Genomic DNA, 18,089 nt, shown 5'->3' with positions numbered 1-18,089 from the left:
GAAGACACTCTTTGGCATAAGCAGCTGCTTTGGAAACAGGCGTCGCTTCGGAAACATCAGGTCTGTAAAAGAGAATCATGTCCTTGGAGCATGATGGTTCACGTCCGTACAGGAGGAAGAAAGGAGAGAAGCCGGTGGTTGTTTGTGGAGCAAAGTTGTATGCGTACGTGACAAAAGGGAACACTTGTTCCCAATTAGTGTGGTCGTCAGATGCGTACATGGCAAGCATATCTCCAAGGGTACGATTAAAGCATTCTGTCATGCCATTGGTTTGAGGATGGTATGCCGAGGTTTTCCGATGGACAGTGCGACATGCCTTGAGCAGCTCGTCGACGGCGTTCGAGAGAAACGCGTGTCCACGGTCATTCAGTAATTCATGAGGTGCACCGTGTCGCAAAATGAGATGGTGAAGAAGAAAGGACGCAACGCCTTTCGCAGTGGTAGCAGGTAGCGCAGATGTTTCAGCTTAGCGTGTCAAATGATCGACGGCGACGATAATCCACCGGTTGCCTCAAAGAGTGTTAGGTAGAGGACCATAAATATCAATTCCGACGCGGTTGAATGATCTCGCTGGGCAGGTCAAGAGTTGCAAAGGAATAGCAGTGCTGTGAGAAGGCGTCTTGCGACGTTGACACCTGGCACATGACCGAAGGTACTGGCGAACGTGCCGATACATGCCACGCCAGTAGTATCTTAGACGAAGACGAGAGTCTTGAATACTCCAGCGGGGCCACACTGGAGGTCATCGTGAAAGGCAGCAGAGATGTCCAAGCACAAATGACGTGTGATGACAAGGAGCCACCTACGGCCATCCGTTAGGTAATTGCAGCGATACAACAAACCTTCATGGACAGCAAAGTGTCTTGCTTGACGAGAGAGGGAGCGTGAAGTCGATTCTGACAAACTGTGACAGAGGACATCGAGTAGAGAATTGATCCAGGAATCCTTGCGCTGCTCGGCTGGCATGTCAATGGTGCTCAACGATGACGAGTCGCAGATGGCAGTTGGTAAGCAGGCGATTATAGAGGCAAAATTGCGAATGAAATGCCGAAAATACAAGCACAAGCCTATGAAGCTACGAAGCTTCTTTAGGGTAGTAGGCTTGGGGTGCTCGGCAACGGCACGCAGTTTGGCAGATGGTGTAGTAGCGCAAATTCACGGGGACGAAGAGGACAAGAAAACACGACACTCGCTACCAACTAGCCCAGCTCTCAACCCTACTGAGTTTGGCAGAGTCTGGCGATCTTCCTTCTTTTGAGACAATATGGCCAAGAACTGCGAGTTTGCGGGCGCCAAAATGACCTTTCTTGAAGTTCAGTTGCAACCCGGCTGCCGTAAGGCACTGGAGAACTTATCCCAGACTAGAAAGACGAGTTTCGAAATTTGCAGAGAATACAACTATGTCATCTAAACAGCAAAGGCAGATGTGCCATTTAAGTCCTCCGAGGACACTGTCCATCATCCTTTCAAAAGTCGCCGGCGCATCGCAAATATGAAGAGCTTTACATTAAATTCACATAAGCCGTCAGGGGTTACAAACGCCATTTTTGGACGGTCTGCTTCGGCCATCGGCACTTGCCAATATCCAGAGCACAGATCCAGCGAAGAGAAAAACTCTGCACCTTGAAGTCAATCCAAGGCGTCACGAATGCGTGGCAGGGGATACAAATTCTTGCGTGTCATCTTGTTCAGTCATGATAACACACACAAAACCTAATGGAGCCATCTTTTTTTCGTACGAGGACCACTGGCGAAGCCCAAGGACTGTGTGAGTGTTGAATGACACCACGTTGCAGCATCTCATCGAAGTGTTGAGTGATGATGTCACGCTGAGCCTGGGATACGTGGTAGGGGCGCTGACAAAGTGGATTATGATGACCAGGGTCGATATGGTGAGCAACAACTGACGTGCGTCTCAAGGGAGGTTGTCCATGGTCGAAGGAGGTGCAGAAACGGTCAAGTAGTTCAATGAGCTGATTGCGCTGGTCTTGCGTAAGTCTGATGTCTACGCTGCGCAACAGAATGTCTTCGTCAGGTAGTGAGGGTGCGGTGGCAACCGTGACAGCGTTCAGGGACATCAGTGTCGTATAGGAAGGGGCATCGAAAAAGAAAAGATGGCATCATAAGCGTCAAGACACCCAATACACATTCGCCATGCAATAAGATAGGGGGACAAGGGAATGAATTGCACACGTACACGGCCTGGAACCATACGCAAGCATTATGACCGCAAACAAGACGACAAGGTTCCTGTGACGAGCACATTCTTGTGATGGCATAAAGAAGGCAGTTGAATCCGAGCAGACTTTCACGAAATAGAAACCACGGCAACCGAAAAAGCAGAGATGGCGACGCCAGCGGCGACGATAACCTTTTTTGGGTGAGCAAAGGGAGATCTATGAATGTCGTGCTGAACGGAAACAAAATGAGTTGTGGACGAGCGCAGCCGATAACCGCATGATTAGCAGAAAGAAAGTTCCATCACAGGATGATTTCATGAGACGCATGAGGAAGGACGACGAATTCGTCGATGTAAAGCACTCCTTAAATCACAACACGAGCAGTGCATGTGGCAGAAGGCTGGACGTGCCTCGAACTCGCTGTGCGTAAAGAAATTATGACAGGTCAGTTACATTTTTTAATGCCCCAGATCAAGTTCCAGATATGAGATGTAACGACTAGCGGCGTAAACATCTGCGCGTCTTCGAAGATTACGTGACCCTTCCACCCCGTTCAAGCGCTCTCGTGGCTGTAACATGCGACTACCCAGGCAACTTCGACCACATCGCTGAACAAATTCCAGCACTGCTATTCAGCCATGGCCTATCTGTTGCAAGAGCCGTCGTAAGCCTCAATTGTGCACACACGCACGTTTTGGTTACGAACTTCAGTACTGAGCGACGACATGTTGCAAAAGGTATGGCAGTTGCGTACGTCGAGGAACTCATTGAGGTTGCAGGCTGCTTGACTGTGGAGAAAGCCGATGTCACCGGGTCAGCCCTCTATTTGTCGACGCTGGCCCAAGTTTACTGCCCCCGCAAAAGCAAAGCCTTCTGAAGCTTATTAATGAGTTTTAGGACTGTGTTTCTTTGACGTCCAGAGTTCGCCAAATGCCGTTGACGAAACATCGCATAATTATGGATGAAACGGCCAGACCCATATGGCAGAACCCATACCGAGTAGCTCCGCAGGAACGTGAGGCCATAGAAAGTCAGGTGCGACAGATGGTTCAGGATGACGTTATTCAGCCGTCAAAAAGTCCTAGGGCATCACCGGTAGTATTGTTGAAAAAAAAAAAAAGATGGCACCTTACGTTTCTGCGTTGATTACCGCAAGCTCAATCAGGTTACGAAAAAGGATGTTTACCCGTTGCCTCGTATAGACGATTCTCTCGATCGACTACGCCACGCACGGTATTTCTCATCGATGGATTTACGGAGCGGATATTGGCAAATAGAAATTGACGAAAGAGATCGAGAAAAAACGGCATTCGTGACACCCGATGGTCTTTATGAGTTTAAAGTTCTCCCGTTTGGCCTGTGCTCAGCACCGGCAACGTTTCAGCGGCTCATGGACACAGTCCTGTCAGGTCTAAAGTGGCAAACGTGCCTGGTATATCTGGACGATGTAATTGTATTTTCAGCGACATTTGACGAGCACTTGAAGAGACTACACACGGTATTTCAAGCGATACGATCGGTCGGACTAACACTCAAGCCAGAAAATTGTCTCTTTGGCTTCGAAGAGCTTCTTTTCTTGGGACACCTTGTCAGCAGTGAAGGTGAACGGCCTCACCCAGACAAAATAGCCGCTGTTGCAAGTTTACTTACGCCATCAGACAAGAAGGCAGTGCGGTGATTTTTAGGCCTGTGCGCCTATTACCGACGCTTCATTGAGATTTCTCGCATACTGCATCACCTTTAACACAACTCACCCGAGAAGACGTCATGTTTGTATGGGGTGAAGAGCAGCAGGAAGCGTTCAACAAGCTGCGACGTCTTCAAAGCCCGCCAGTTCTCAGACACTTCGACGATCACGCTCCGACAGCGGTTCACACCGACGCCAGCAATGTCGGCTTAGGAGCTGTGCTCGTTCAGTGGCAAGATGGCCCCGAAAGAGTAATTGCTTATGCAAGTCTGACTCTCTCCCGTACAGAGGAGAATTACTCTACCACTGAAAAAGTGTCTTGCGATGGTGTGGGCGGTCATGAAGTTTCGTCCATATTTGTACGGCCGCTCGTTTAAAGTCGTCAGCGATCACCATTCTCTTTGTTGGTTGACAAACATAAAGGATCCGTCAGGACGATAGGCACACTGGAGCCTCAAGCTTCAAGAATTCGATATGACTATAGTTTATAAATCCGGAAAGCGACATACAGACGCTGATTGCCTTTCTCGCGCCCCATTAGAAGATGCAAATGCTGAAGATGACGATGCGGCGTTTGTCGGTGTAGTCAACACGTCTACAATTGCACAGCAGCAATGTGACGATCCCGAGTTGCAACCCCTTATTGATTTCTTAGAGGGACGCACATATGGTATGCCAAAGCTCTTCGCAAAAGGGGTAGCATCGTTTTGTTTGCGCAACGAGGTCCTTTATAAGGTGAACTTTTCTCTGAGCGGCAACACCTACTTACTTGTAGTCCCAACACCACTCAGGAAAGAAGTACTAGAGGCGTGCAATGACGAACCAACATCCGGTCATTTAGGCCACACACGAACGCTATGCCGTGTGAGACAGAAGTATTACTGGCCGAAACTGACGGTAACTGTTCAACAGCACGTTCGAACTTGTGTTGAGTGCCAACATAGGAAAGTGCCAGCCGTCAAACCAGCAGGGCTACTCTATCCAATTGATGTACCGGAAACTCCATTCCCTCAAGTCGGAATGGATCTTCTAGGAACATTTCCAACTTCGGCTGCTGGTCGCAAATGGATAATTGTAGCCACAGACTACCTTACTCGCTACGCCGAAACCAAGGCTTTGGAGAGGGGCACAGCAAGTTAAGCAGCCCAGTTTTTCATTGAAAATATAGTCCTGAGGCATGGCGCCCCATCTGTAGTAATAACTGACAGAGGAAAAGCGTTCACAGCCGAGCTATTACGCACAGTTTTAAGTCTAAGTGGAACATCTCACCGACTCACAACGGCATACCATCCACAAACAAATGGTCTGATAGAATGGCTGAACAAAACACTTGCGGATATGCTTTGCATGTACGTCGATGTGGAACATAAAAACTGGGACGAGATACTGCCTTACGTCACTTTCCCTTACAATATGGCAAGAGACAACACGCATGACACCATTCCGTCTTCTCTATGGCCGTGACGTCACAACAATGCTCGACGCTATGTTGCCGCATGAAAGTGATGGCGTTGACACAAGTACAGACTACATAACTCAGCTTGCTGAAGAAGCCCGCCAACTTGCCCGCGTACGTATTCGTCACCACCAGGAGTATGACACAAGGCGCTATAATCTTCGTCACCGACCTGTCTCCTATGAACCAGGACAGAAAGTTTGGATCTGGACCCCAGTTCGCCGTCGTGGCCTCTCGGAGAAACTCTCGAGACGGTACTTTGGGCCGTATAAAGTCCTCCGTCGTCTCAGTGATGTTAACTATGAGGTGATTCCCGACAGTCCACATTGTTCAAGACGTCCGACATGCACCAGAAGTTGTGCACGTGGTTCGGATGAAACCTTATTTGTCCGAATGAACCCGTGGGCTGCCAGAGACTACAAACCTTTCCCCCATGATGATGAAGCATTGGGACGATGCCTACTTGAGAGGAAGGCTAATGTCACGGTTATTAGCCGTAAACACAAAAGGAGGAAGAAGCCAGCATCACGGGCGGCAGTCTCTGGTGTTTTTCGAGGAAGACGACGTTGCGCATCTGCTCTTGTGCTTTGTTTTTGTGGGTGAATAGAGCCTTGCTGTTAATGTCGAAAGGAAGCCTTGTGTCCTGTTCTTTGCACGTTGCAACAATATGCTTTATTCTGTCAGCCTCAGTCATCCTCGCATCCCCTCGCCTGGAGAGGCTGATCAGATCCTCAATGTAGCTCGTTAAGCTCTCACGATTTCACTGAAATCGTCCCCGCAGGCCAAGTTCAGCGCGAAGCTTGCGCATAGCTGGACGACCGAAAAACGAGGTCACGGTCTCTTTGAAAGCTGACCAGCTGGGGATGTTGGCTTGGTGGTTGGCGAACCATAGGTTGGTCAAATCGGTCAGGTAGAAGGTGACGTGAGTCAGCTTCGCAGGGTCATCCCACTTGTTAATCGCGCTGGCATGCTCGTATTCTGCCAGCCAATCCTCGACACCATGATCTTCAGTGCCGTTGTAGACTGGTGGTTCATGCAGACAAAGTACAACAGGGCACATGACAGGCGGCGGCGTGGAAGAGGCTTGTGGGGATCGACGTGCTCGGTCATTGCAAAATCAGGTGGTAGCTTATGGCTGCGGAGCTCCAGGACGTTACTCGGCACGTTTCCACCAAATGTGACGAGCGAGTTCACGTATAAACACTTATTATTGAAGAAGCGATAGCCGCAACAAGCTGGTTCAGGCAGGAAGCCGGCAAGCATGAGCCACACGGACGTCTTTCGCGCTGGGACAGAACTGGCACCACTATGCTCCGGTACAGTACATATATGCAGAGAACCTGCCGGGAACATGACTAACTACGCACTAAACACATAGTATGCATTGACCACAATTAAACTGCACAGGCGTGCGCAAATTTCCCCTTCAGAAACAGGGGGGAGGGGTCATCGCAGCACCCCTTTCTTATCGGGTCAATGTATGGGGCTCACTTTGCACTTTTTGTCTCACTCCCCCCCCCACACCCCCCAAGCACTAATTTGCATTTCTTCAAGCGTGCCATCACTGCTAAGAAAGGAATAAATACAAGGCCACAGCGAATATTGCCTAAAGTGCCGACATTGATGTCATTTCTCTCCGTTTGCCAATGTTCAGAAATGATTGGCATTCTCGCACGACAGTACGATGGCATGTGGTGGCGAACAGAGCATTTCAAAACTATTGCGGAGTCCAGGATGGGCAAAACAGACATAGTCGGCTGTCAGCGATAAAGGTGCCCTGCGATGCTGCTACTTAGCAGAAACCGACACCGTTTTTCCAAGACGCGGTACAGTGGCAAGGAGCCGATGGTCTACTGGGAGTTATGGTCTACTGGGAGTTGTGTGCAGCGCTTTGCGTATACTTGGTGTACACACAGTGCTAAACCGCTTGTGCTTGCTCCATTAAAGACCGTGCACATATGCGGCCAGAAGACTGTTGCATCAACGCGACGACGCAAGCTTTCTGCACGCACTGCTCTGGCAGGCCTGGCAGCGGACGGAGGCGCATTATGGGCTCTCACTTTATGAAAGGTGTGCTTTGCTTGCCGTCTGTCTCGCAGTGCCCAAGATTCACAACACTCAACTTTATGACAGTGCGCTGTTTTCTTTCTAAAAAATTTTTGCATGCTGAACACGGTCCTGCGCAACGACTGAGGTGGCAGCGATCGGCGCCTTAGCACTCAGAGTCAGTCGCCGGCTATTAAAAGCATGCAGTAGGCTTAAACCTGCGCTACGTAGCCACGCACGTAGGTTTTTTGTCAGCAGTAAGTCATACTGGCGCGCCTTTCATTAGTCACCACACCACCTTCATTCTTTGTTAATGGTTACCAGAAAAAGCACCGCCACAGCCGCACAGAAGTCGATATAACTGATCGGCTGATTCGTGCTTTTGCAGCAACGCAAGTGTACATGTTGGCGACGATCCCGTAATAACTGCTCACGATGTGTGTTGGCAACATTACTTTTGGTTCCAAGACCAACTTGTGATGCAGCAATGGCACGAACAAAAAAGACCCTTTTGGAGCAGTATGGCACAGTAATTTTTCGCTGGCACAATTGGTGCAGGTTTCCCACCACTGCATGGCGTAAAATCACAGGAGCGAAATCGTGGCCGTTGTTATAAGCGCGAAGTTGGCCACTGACACCTGTTGCACGCGTGGGTCTAAGACTAACGCCTGCTACTGCCGCTAACATTACCTAGCAAACACCTGATGATGGTGATAGCACCACGCTATGCTGAAACCAAAACTGAATTTTGGCCGAAAATTATTGGGCCCACATATAGTAAGGGGCCAAAATTTCGTACCCTGAAATCTCAAATAGAAAAAAAAAACTCCGCATTCTACGCGGGTTTTCACGTGTTAAGGGGGGACGCGGCTTTGGGATCGCGAAAAATGGCAAAAAAAATCGATTCTTTGAAACTCAAGTTTTCAGTTTCTGGAAGCCTTTTTCTATCTGGTTCCAAAATATCTACACTGATAACCGCGCAGAGTGTAGATAACCGCGCAGAAGTGCTTCGGAAAATTCGTTTCACCCACCTAGGTAGCAAAACTTTTTCTGGAAATGGCGAGAAAACTGCGATATTCAAAAAATTATAGCTTCGCAATGCTTGGGCTGGGAGCCGGCTTCCTGGGCTCATCGGAAAGAGCATTTCTCCGTGTTTAACTTTCCCGCCTCAGCTGGCTGCTCCCTTTAACAACAAGCGAGCAAAAAGCAAATGTTTGAAGGTCGTTTTGAGGCCCTTGATTGGACGTGGCCGCCATGTTGACTCAGCTCGCTCCGGGAGATCGTCGTCTGCTGCTTGTGCGTCGCGAGGACATGGCTCTCAAAAATCGCCCCTTCGTGACGTGTTCACGGCTTGATACAGTAAAAGCTCGTTAATTCGGATTTCACGGGACCGGAAAAACTGTCCGAATTAACCAAATGCCGAATTAATAAATGAACAGGGAAAACAACATTTAAAATCAAGCTGCAGAAGCATACCTTTATTTGTTGAAGTATTTTGTAATTGTCGTCTGCGTTTTCGCGCAGATTGCGGCTGACATCACAATTTTTCTTAACTGTTCCAAATGGCCATCAGCATGCAAGCTGTCGGGAGTGTTCAGGCAAGCGTCCTCTAATGTTAACAGCGCCTCCAAGACTTCCCGTGAGGTGCGATGAGGTCGCGGCTGTATCTCCTCGCAGGATTCTTCGTCGGAATCGCGGTCTTCATGGGCGCCTGTGACATCATTAATAATCTCTTGATCGGTCAGGAGACCACTCGTGGCGACACCATGATCAATCGCGATGTAGTCCTGAAAGGTCACATCTGTGGACTCTGCTGACACCTCTTCGATGCCATCGTCACCTACTGCTGCATGCTCGGGCCTCACAAAACTGCTGTGCCGAAAACAGTTGGCGATGACTTGCGGCGGAGTGTTTTTCCACACGTGGGCGATGATGTTCACTGCGCCGAGTAAGTCCACTTGATACAACTTTCTAGCTTCTGAGCATAGGATCATTCGCTCTAGCAGGTGCTTGCGGTACTTCGACTTCACGTAGTGAATGATACCCTGGTTCATCGGCTAAAGAGCCGACGTAGTGTTGGGCGGCAAAAAAACTACTTTGATGCTCTTCAGTTCGACTGTACAGTTATGGGCACTGCAGTTGTCAACAACCATAATTATCTTGCGGTCCTTTGACGTGAAGTGCCGGTCCAACTGCTGCAGCCAGCCGCGAAAAATGTCCGATGTCATCCATGCCTCCCTGTTCGCTGTGTACTCGACAGGAAGGCTTTTGACGTTCTTAAAACAACGTGGCTTAAGCGCCTTCCAGACGACAAGAAGTGGCAAGTGCTCCGTGCCAGTCATATTGGCGGCAAGAAGCACAGTTATCCTTTGCTTGCACTTCTTGCCACCAATGCACGCGTCCTCTTTGAAAGTCACCGTCTTGTCGGGCAGAGCTCCGAAAAATAGAGCTGTTTCATCTGCATTGAACACGTCATGTGGTTCATATGCGGCGATGTGCTCCAGCAGCTTCACATTTCTCCACTCGGTGGTCACGTTTTCGTCAACACTGGCCTTTTTGCCGCACACACTCCTGAAGACAAGTTCGTGTCTCTCTCGAAACCTCGCAAACCACCCTTCTGACGCTTTGAACGATTCAATGTTCATCATTGCAGCGTACTTCTCACCTTGCGCCATGATGAGAGGTCCGCTCAAAGGCAGATGCGCGTTGCGACAGTCAGTAATCCACCGGAGCAAAGCTTCTTCGAGCTGGGGATGAGCTGCAGTTCGCAACCGCTTTCTAGAGGCATGAAACTTCTCGCTTTCGAAGGCTTGTCGAATCTGTTGTTCATTTTTCACATACGTTCCCAACGTGCTCCGCTTCATATTGTACTTGGTCATAACCTGCTGTCGCGATTCGCCGTTCTTCAGTGCTTCCAAAATTTCCACTTTAGTCGCCAAGTTCTTTGCGTCGTAGTTCTGCCGCTTTTTCGGCGTTGCCATCACTGTAGCGCACGATGGTGGTGGCATGCAAATACGGTCACAATGGAAGAAAAAGAGAACTCCGCAAGAAGAGATGGTTCCGACACGACAACACAAGGGAAAATGGCGTCAGAAGCGCTGAGTGGAGAAGAAAGAAGACGCCGACGTTCGGTGATGCTGCGATCCCCCCACTAGTTGATGATGATGGCGATGCCACTCAGGTTTCGGTTTCACTCCAGTGGTGCCAGCGTTGCTTTATCACACTTTTGTGTAGCAGCAGCCGTCAGCATTTGTCCGAATTAAGCGGTGCGGAGCCGAATTCCGACGAAATAACGAAGGTTTGGTCCCATAGATTAACATGCACTTTGGCCGGGACCAATAGAGCCGTCCGAATTATCCGAATTAACGAGCTTTTACTGTAATCACTTAAGACATAACTACGCTTTAGTTACGAGCAGTAAGCGGATGCGCGATCAGGTTACTGATCGGAGTCGTCTTTAGCCCTAACTCCGCCGACAGCGAGATTGCGGGCAGGAACAACGCGCTAGCGCATTCGCGGCGACGTGCTTCTTCGCAAGCAACGAAGCTGTAAGCGGCGGCATGATCTGATTACTACGAGTGGCCGCACCGGATGCACGATCAGATTACTACGAGCGGGCGCGCGGCGGTCTACGAGTGCGGCGCGTCATCGGAGTCAGCTTTAGGCCTAACTCCGCTGTTAGCGAGACTGCGGACAGGAAGGACGCGCAAGCGCACTCTTGGCGACATGCTTCTTCGCAAGGAATGTACCACGTCACTCACTAGCTCCTCTGAATCACGTACGGGCATTTTACGCATCGGCAGCGGACAACGCAGCCAAGCTCGTCACCCTCCCCCTTCCCTGCCAAGGATCGCCCGGAACAGCGGCTAGCAGTTTCGCGCGTTGTCATTCGAAAATGCGATGCCAAGTGCAGTGCGTGCCGATTTTTTGTCTTCGTAGTTACACATTTCGCGCATTGTCATCGAACGCCGCCGGCAAGTGCATTACGCGCCGGCTGCACTGTCCACGCGGCCGCGCACCCCACGGTCATATGGAGTGCTGTCAATAAGCTTTTGTGATGCAATTCAGACGTGCTTGGAGCCGCGCTTGATATCGCCACGAACGTCTATGAATGTTCCGAGGTTAATGAATTGCTGTAGATTATAGTTTCCGCGACCGGCTATATGATGATGCGTTTCACAGCTAGAGCGGTGAAAGAGCATGTATGAATCAGGGGCACGAATTTTTATATGCCCGTTTCGCGTCATTAATTATACTGCTAGAAATTCCCGTGCCACCAGTCTTCTACTCATAACTTTGTTATTTAGAAAGAAGGCATAGGCCGTCATGGTGTGATCCATTTTTCTGATGCAATAAACCTCTCTCCAAATAAAGCAAAGTTCAGTGAATATTTGTAATCAAGTACTTAATTATGCTAATTACAACTTCAGCTCAAAAAAGTATGTGTAATAATTTCAGTATATGGTTTTATTCAATTACAATCTTTTCTGTCATACCTATCACACTGCTCCTTCATACAAAGAACTTGGTTTGAAATCCATACTTGTTCTTTGTAAATCATGAAAAGAAGTCAAATATCACAAGACGAACCTGAGATCACAATTTTTAGGTGTTTTAGAGACGTAAAGAAAAGTTGAAACTTTAAACGCAGCTTTCTCAATACTGTTTTTTTTTTTTGACATTATGCTCAGCCCCTCCACATGGTTCAATGAAGAAATAATTTGTTTCTCGTAAAGTATTTGTGGTATCGCTTCAAAAGTTTTATGGAAGCACTGTGAGCTCATTCTTAGTGTCTGTGCCAATTTTCACCTATATCCAACGAGAAACAAAAAAGTTCATTGAAAAAAAAGCCTGTCGAACACTTCGACAGGCGTTTTCTCACAAGTGTGTTTTGGACATTGTGCATTGCTCGTGGAAAGAGTAGCACGGGAATGACTGGACAGATTTTGATTCAGTTTTTTTTTTCCTGAATCCCTGAACACTGCTTGTGGGTACAGCAATCTTCAATTTCTGTTTTATGGCCATGTTATTTTTCTAGACGATGATTTGTCCGTGCCACTGTTTCTGATAATGTGTGTTGGCAGCCATGATAATATCTCAAAAAGAAAAGAACTTATTAAAAAATTCTGAAAGTGCCATACCCTGTAGCTTTCTTTTGAGTAAAGATCAACACCATTCGCAGCTTGCTGGCCTGTTTTGTTGCAGCGCTAGGCTTTCCACGAGCAGACCATGTAATTGGATCGTGTAGCATTATGTAACTTGAGAACTACTGAAGCTATCATGATGAAACTGCATATTTCCCTATTCAAGACACTTATGAGTATGCATGCCAAATTTCATTGCTGTAGGTCAACAAATAAAGAAGTTTTTTTTTTCAATGGCACTTCCCCCCTTAAGGCCCCCTTCAGGTTAATATACAGCAGACTCATCAAACAGAATAATGAAATTCCATTCCATTAAAGGGACACTTAACTATTAAAGTCGACATTGATTGTTGAAATGACGGTCAAGAAACCTCGTAATGTTACTTTTGTGCCAAGGAAGGGCCTATTTCGAAATAAAATGACGTTTTAGTGCTTTGCATCGGGTTAGCAAGTTACCCGCCTCAAGAAGCGGACCACCCGGACTGACTCGCGTCACTGTTGCCATGCACAACGCTGCCTGTTTTTACTGAGCTAGTAGCAGCAGACCGAGAGCAGCGAGAACCACAGTAGCAACAACAGCCATTGATCAATTTCCCGCCATTGGCTTCGAGATTGCAGACTCTTGTTTCACCTGCGCCCCGCTAGATGGCACCACCTGTCCCGTGTAACCACGCGAAAATAGAATTTTTGAACCACTCGCACCATTCCCCATAGTAACGTCCGGTGGTTCTTTTTTTCCGTGAATCAAACTAAAACAAACAAGCAGCATTTTATTGTGTCTCTTGATGCATGGAAGGTTCTTTATTTAGTGCAATTAGATCGATTACCAGTGATTAATTGTAGGTGGTCCGTCTGATGTCATCAGGATCATTTTGAAAATGTCCTACTGCGGCGCTTGTGTTCTTGTGCACTTACCTTAATTTCTCAGTAAGTAGGGCACTGTTGTTGACAATATCATTTTAAATGTCTTACATTGAGGTTTCACTTTGACCTCAATTGTTATTTGACTTTAGTGTTCCTTTAAGGGGGGGCGCGGCAAGTAAAGTGCCGATTTTGGTCAAAATATGCGATTTTCTGATTTATTTTTTTTCGTAATCTTCAGACCTTCAACTTCCTTGTTCTAAAATATTACAGCGAAACGTGCGCTACAAATCCCGCAAATAGTGTTTTTGCCGAGGCTAGTCGCCGAAAAGTGCGAAAAAAAAGCCCCTGAAACGGTGTTGTTCACGCCGCACAAACGCGCCAAGTTGTTGACTGTGGGCCGCCATTTTGGTAGCTTTGGAAAGAGGAGAAAGCCGGCTTCCCGATGGTCGCGGTCTCGTATTTCGCCGAGTGAAAATAAAAGCGCGAGGAGCAAGTAAAAAAACGAAAACGAAGAACGGCAATTGGCTGCGCGGGTCACGTGGTAGCAGGCGCGACCTCTTACTGGTCAAAGCTGCGCCGCGCACCTTGGCAACCTTGGAAGCGCGAGCGCATCTGCGGCCGCCGTGCCGAGAATCATCCGGCGTGCACTTCGTTTTTTGCCAGTTTGCTGTTTTTGTGATAGTTCGCGTGCTTTTTTTACCAAGCTTTGTTTACATCGGTGGTCTCTTCTGAGTGCTTGCTCATACGGCGGTGCTATGTTGCCGCAAAAAAAGTTCCGGAGCGTCCACAAGTACGGCAAGCGTCGGAAAGCTTGGAACAAAGGGCAGACGACTGCGGCTGCCGTCCCAGTCGCAGTTCCGGACGGAGCATGCTCTTCAAGCGTCACGGAGCCTCTACTCAGACCCTTCGCTGATTGTTGTGAGGCCGAGAGTGTGGAAGGTGCCACATCGTCGTATGTCAGACCGCCGGATGCCGTCGACCGTGATGGACGCTCTCGCGAACCCGATTGCGGTGGCACCGCGTCGGCAGCCGTTGCAACTCCGGCCGTGCGCGCGTCGAACATTCTATCGCGAGTTTCGGCCCAGATTCCGAGCAGTGAAGAAATCGCGCAGCGGGCGCAGACAAGGCGGGATGTTTTGGATGCCGTAGCATCGAAGTCCGCTTCAAAGCGGAAGCTCGAGCTTCTGAGCGAAGGCTGCGACGAAAATGACGGCGGTAAGGACTCCACATACTTCATTGTAAATAAGAAGATGCTGAACGGTCTGCTTTCGTCAGTAAAGTGCAACAAGTGCGACGAAGGGTCGATACGCCTCGAGACTACGCACTGCCTTGGACTCGCGGCGAGGATGGAACTTTTTTGTGACAATTGTGGCATAGTGAACAGTGCGTGGTCGTCCCCGAGGTGCTCCGGGCAACAAAAAACGAACCCCTTTGAGGTAAACGTGCGTGCTTTGAGGGCTGTGCAGTCAGTTGGCAGAAAACAATCTGCCATAAATGACATTTTTTCTGCGATGGACATTTCGCATCGAGCACTGCACCACAAGTCCTACCAGAGACTGCAAAGGAAGTACAGCCACCCTGCCACCACATCAGCTGCCACCCGCATTGAACCAGAAAGTGCACAGAAGGTGCATGACATTTACAAGGACCTAGGAGGAGTGCCAGGCAACATTGACGTCATTTACGACGGCACGTGGATGACGAGGGGGCACAGAAGTCATATTGGCGTGGGCTGTGTAATCGAGCTGTACACAGGCTTGGTTGGTCTTGGACCACTGTGTCCTGTCCAACTACTGCCAAGGCTGTGCTGTTGGCCCCAAGCCTGGTGACGACAACTATGAGGAGTGGCTTGAGAAACACAAGCCACAGTGCCAAAAGAACACTGATGCTAATGCAGGCCAAATGGAAGTAGAAGCAGCTAGGATCATGTTTGAAAGATCGTTTACCAAGTACAAGCTTCGATACATCAATGTGCTCTGCGACGGTGACAGCCGTACGTACCTTGCCCTCACGCAAGACAAGGTGTATGGCTACATGGTGATTAAGAAACAGGAGTGTGTGAACCATGTGAAAAAAAGAATGGGCACTTCCTTGCGCAACCTTCTTGATGAGCACAAATCCAAAGGCCGAGGACTGAGCATGGGTGGCAAAGGCCGGCTGACGCAGGGCCTGATAAAGAAGTTAACGAATTATTATGGCTGGGCCATTAAGAGCCACCCCAACGATGTTCCTGGCATGGAGAGGGCCATCATGGCCACTTATTACCATGTAACATCCACAGACCAGGATCCACACCACGACCTGTGCCCAAGTGGGACTGACTCCTGGTGCCCGCACAATCAGGCATTGGCCAAGGGAGAGCCGCTGCCGCCTCACAAACATAAACTGCCCCCTCACGTGCGAGTGGCACTGCTGCCAATCTACAAGCGCCTCTCGAACAAAGAGCTCCTTGAAAGGTGTGCGCAGGGAAAAACCCAGAACGCTGTGGAGAGTATGAACAGCCTCATTTGGTCACTCCAGTCCAAGAGCCAGTTCGCCTCCCTTCGAAGTGTGGAAAGTGCAGTGGCAGATGCAGTCTGCCGTTTCAATGGTGGCTGCAAGAGTGCGCTGCAAGAGCTCACTGCTCAACTGGGCTTCAATCCAGGAGACTGCTCTTTGCAGCGAGCAGCCGAAAAGGATGCCAAAAGGGTGAAGAGGGCTCAAAAGGTGCATTGTTCCACGACAAAGAAGTGCAAAACTGGGTTGCGCTCTACAGAGGCCAAGGCCACAGCATCTCAGGATTACTGCCCAGGAGGATTCTGAGTGTTTTAGGCATGTTGTGAACTTCCAAACAAGAGTGAACTTTCAAAGTCAGTTTTCTCAACTCTTGATTTTCGCCTATGTGCCTTCGCTAGAACATCTGTCATTTTCTAACAAAGACTGATAGAGTCGTTCCGTTTTTTGCACTAGGCTCAGGAGGCCTTTAGCAGTGCAATAAAGCTTTATCTCTCTTCTTACTCATCATTTAAAATTCTTAGAACACATTTTATAATTACTGCGATGTGTGTGCAAAACAACATCCATGTTTTGGAAATTTTATTTATGGTTACAAGAACTAGAAAAATCAACTAATAGCTTCTTTGCACAAGTTGATGCTTTGGGAACATAATAATATGAAAAAATAATTTCATTTAGCAATAATTATCTCTTTAAGTGTGAAGAGCATTAATTAGTATAATTATGCTTGTAACTCAAAAAGTACAAGAGGTATTTGAAAACGGTTTTCATATTTGGAATCCTCACAATCATCCACATACACACACCAAATTTCATCACAAACAGTACATTAATAAAAAAATTAGTTTTACTTGCCACGTCCCCCCTTAAGCAGCATAATAATAATTCTATTCAGCCCGAGTTTCATTAAACAGAAACTGAAAGGACCAGAAAAATGTTCCATTCAGCAGCAGCTTCACGTTTCATTTACAGTAAAATGAAGAGGGGTGTGATTTTCAAATATATGAAACCAGTCATATTACAAACAGCTGTTACATTTAGACAGCAATGCCTTTTAAAAAACCTCGTTTAACGAGAGCTTACCTCGTGCAGGTTACTGAAATTCAACTGGCTTGCATTCATAATGTGTATACAAGCCATTTTTTCTCGCTCATTTTTTGGATTGCTACCAACGAACTGAAATTTGAAACATATCTAATGCTACACGAATGTGCACTCCCTTGTCTTACATGTTTCAATAAAAAGTTACGCTCGAGGAACGAGTCCAGAACCTGTAATGAAATGCAGCTCTTGAGAGCAATCTACACTTACTTGGAATGGCATGCTAGTGTGGAAAATGCTGCCAGCCGGACCAGGTCCCAAAAGACGAGCACGCAACATACGTGGCCTGGTACCCACATTCATGTGGAGGTCACTCACAGCATGGAAAGCATGGCTCAGCAAATGCATTGCACTGCATACACCATTGGCCAAGCGCTGCACTTCAGCATCCTGGAAAAAGTATGAGCAGCTACATGTATGACACAAAAATGGAAACTGACAAAAAGCACACACACACAAAAAAGGAAGTGACCAGGGAAAAGAAAACTGATCTATCAAACATAGTCCATGTTCTTTACACAATTTATTCATGATCACAAAACTTCACCTATTCACATAACTTACTGCACTGATCAACACAAAATCAATTAGATGGCATCGTGAACTGGATAAACTATTACACTTAAAAATGTTAGCATAATGCAAAAGACAAAGGACACAAGCATTCATTATTGCTACAAAAACTAAAATAATTTTTTTTCTGAATAGTACATTTTAGAACTACACAAACAGAAAAATTTTGGGTATGGAGAGAAATAACACATTAAAGTATGAGGGGAAATCAAATCAATATTTTTAAAATATTTCCAAAATATATTTATAACATTTTGAAGTGAAAATCGGAAAAATAAAGTTGGAAAAGATCCCTAAGCACATTAAGAAACAGCAACTTAAAAACTTCTTTTTTGGCTAAGTTGGTGAATTCGTGGAGGAGTGGTGGTCCCTAGTTGTCCCATAAAGAACGAGGCAATTCAGAGGCTTAATTTTATTTATTTACCTGATTTGGTGCAATCAATGTGCATCGTTAACACTTTGAATATGAAAGAAAAAGCTTAATATGCAAGATCGGTTATAATGCAACTGACGAAAAATATTTCTCACAAATGCAGTAGTAA

The 18,089-nt window shown here is 47.5% G+C and overlaps 2 protein-coding genes across 5 annotated transcripts in view; one reads left to right on the top strand and one right to left on the bottom strand.

The window, feature by feature from the left end:
• Positions 1-18,089, bottom strand: part of LOC119187843 (large proline-rich protein BAG6) — a 233,953-nt gene that overhangs the window by 121,401 nt on the left and 94,463 nt on the right. For all 4 annotated transcript variants that reach the window (XM_037435931.2, XM_037435932.2, XM_075878767.1 and 1 more), the window contains exon 12: positions 17,185-17,364. In XM_037435931.2, the coding sequence (XP_037291828.1) occupies positions 17,185-17,364 (180 nt within the window). The remainder of the gene's footprint in view (positions 1-17,184; positions 17,365-18,089) is intronic.
• Positions 1-18,089, top strand: part of LOC142776012 (uncharacterized) — a 111,852-nt gene that overhangs the window by 47,917 nt on the left and 45,846 nt on the right. The window lies entirely within an intron of this gene.

The sequence above is a fragment of the Rhipicephalus microplus genome, chromosome X (genome assembly GCF_043290135.1).
Source record: "Rhipicephalus microplus isolate Deutch F79 chromosome X, USDA_Rmic, whole genome shotgun sequence".
Taxonomy (NCBI): Eukaryota; Metazoa; Arthropoda; class Arachnida; order Ixodida; family Ixodidae; genus Rhipicephalus; species Rhipicephalus microplus.
This window is presented reverse-complemented; position numbering and strand designations above follow the sequence as displayed.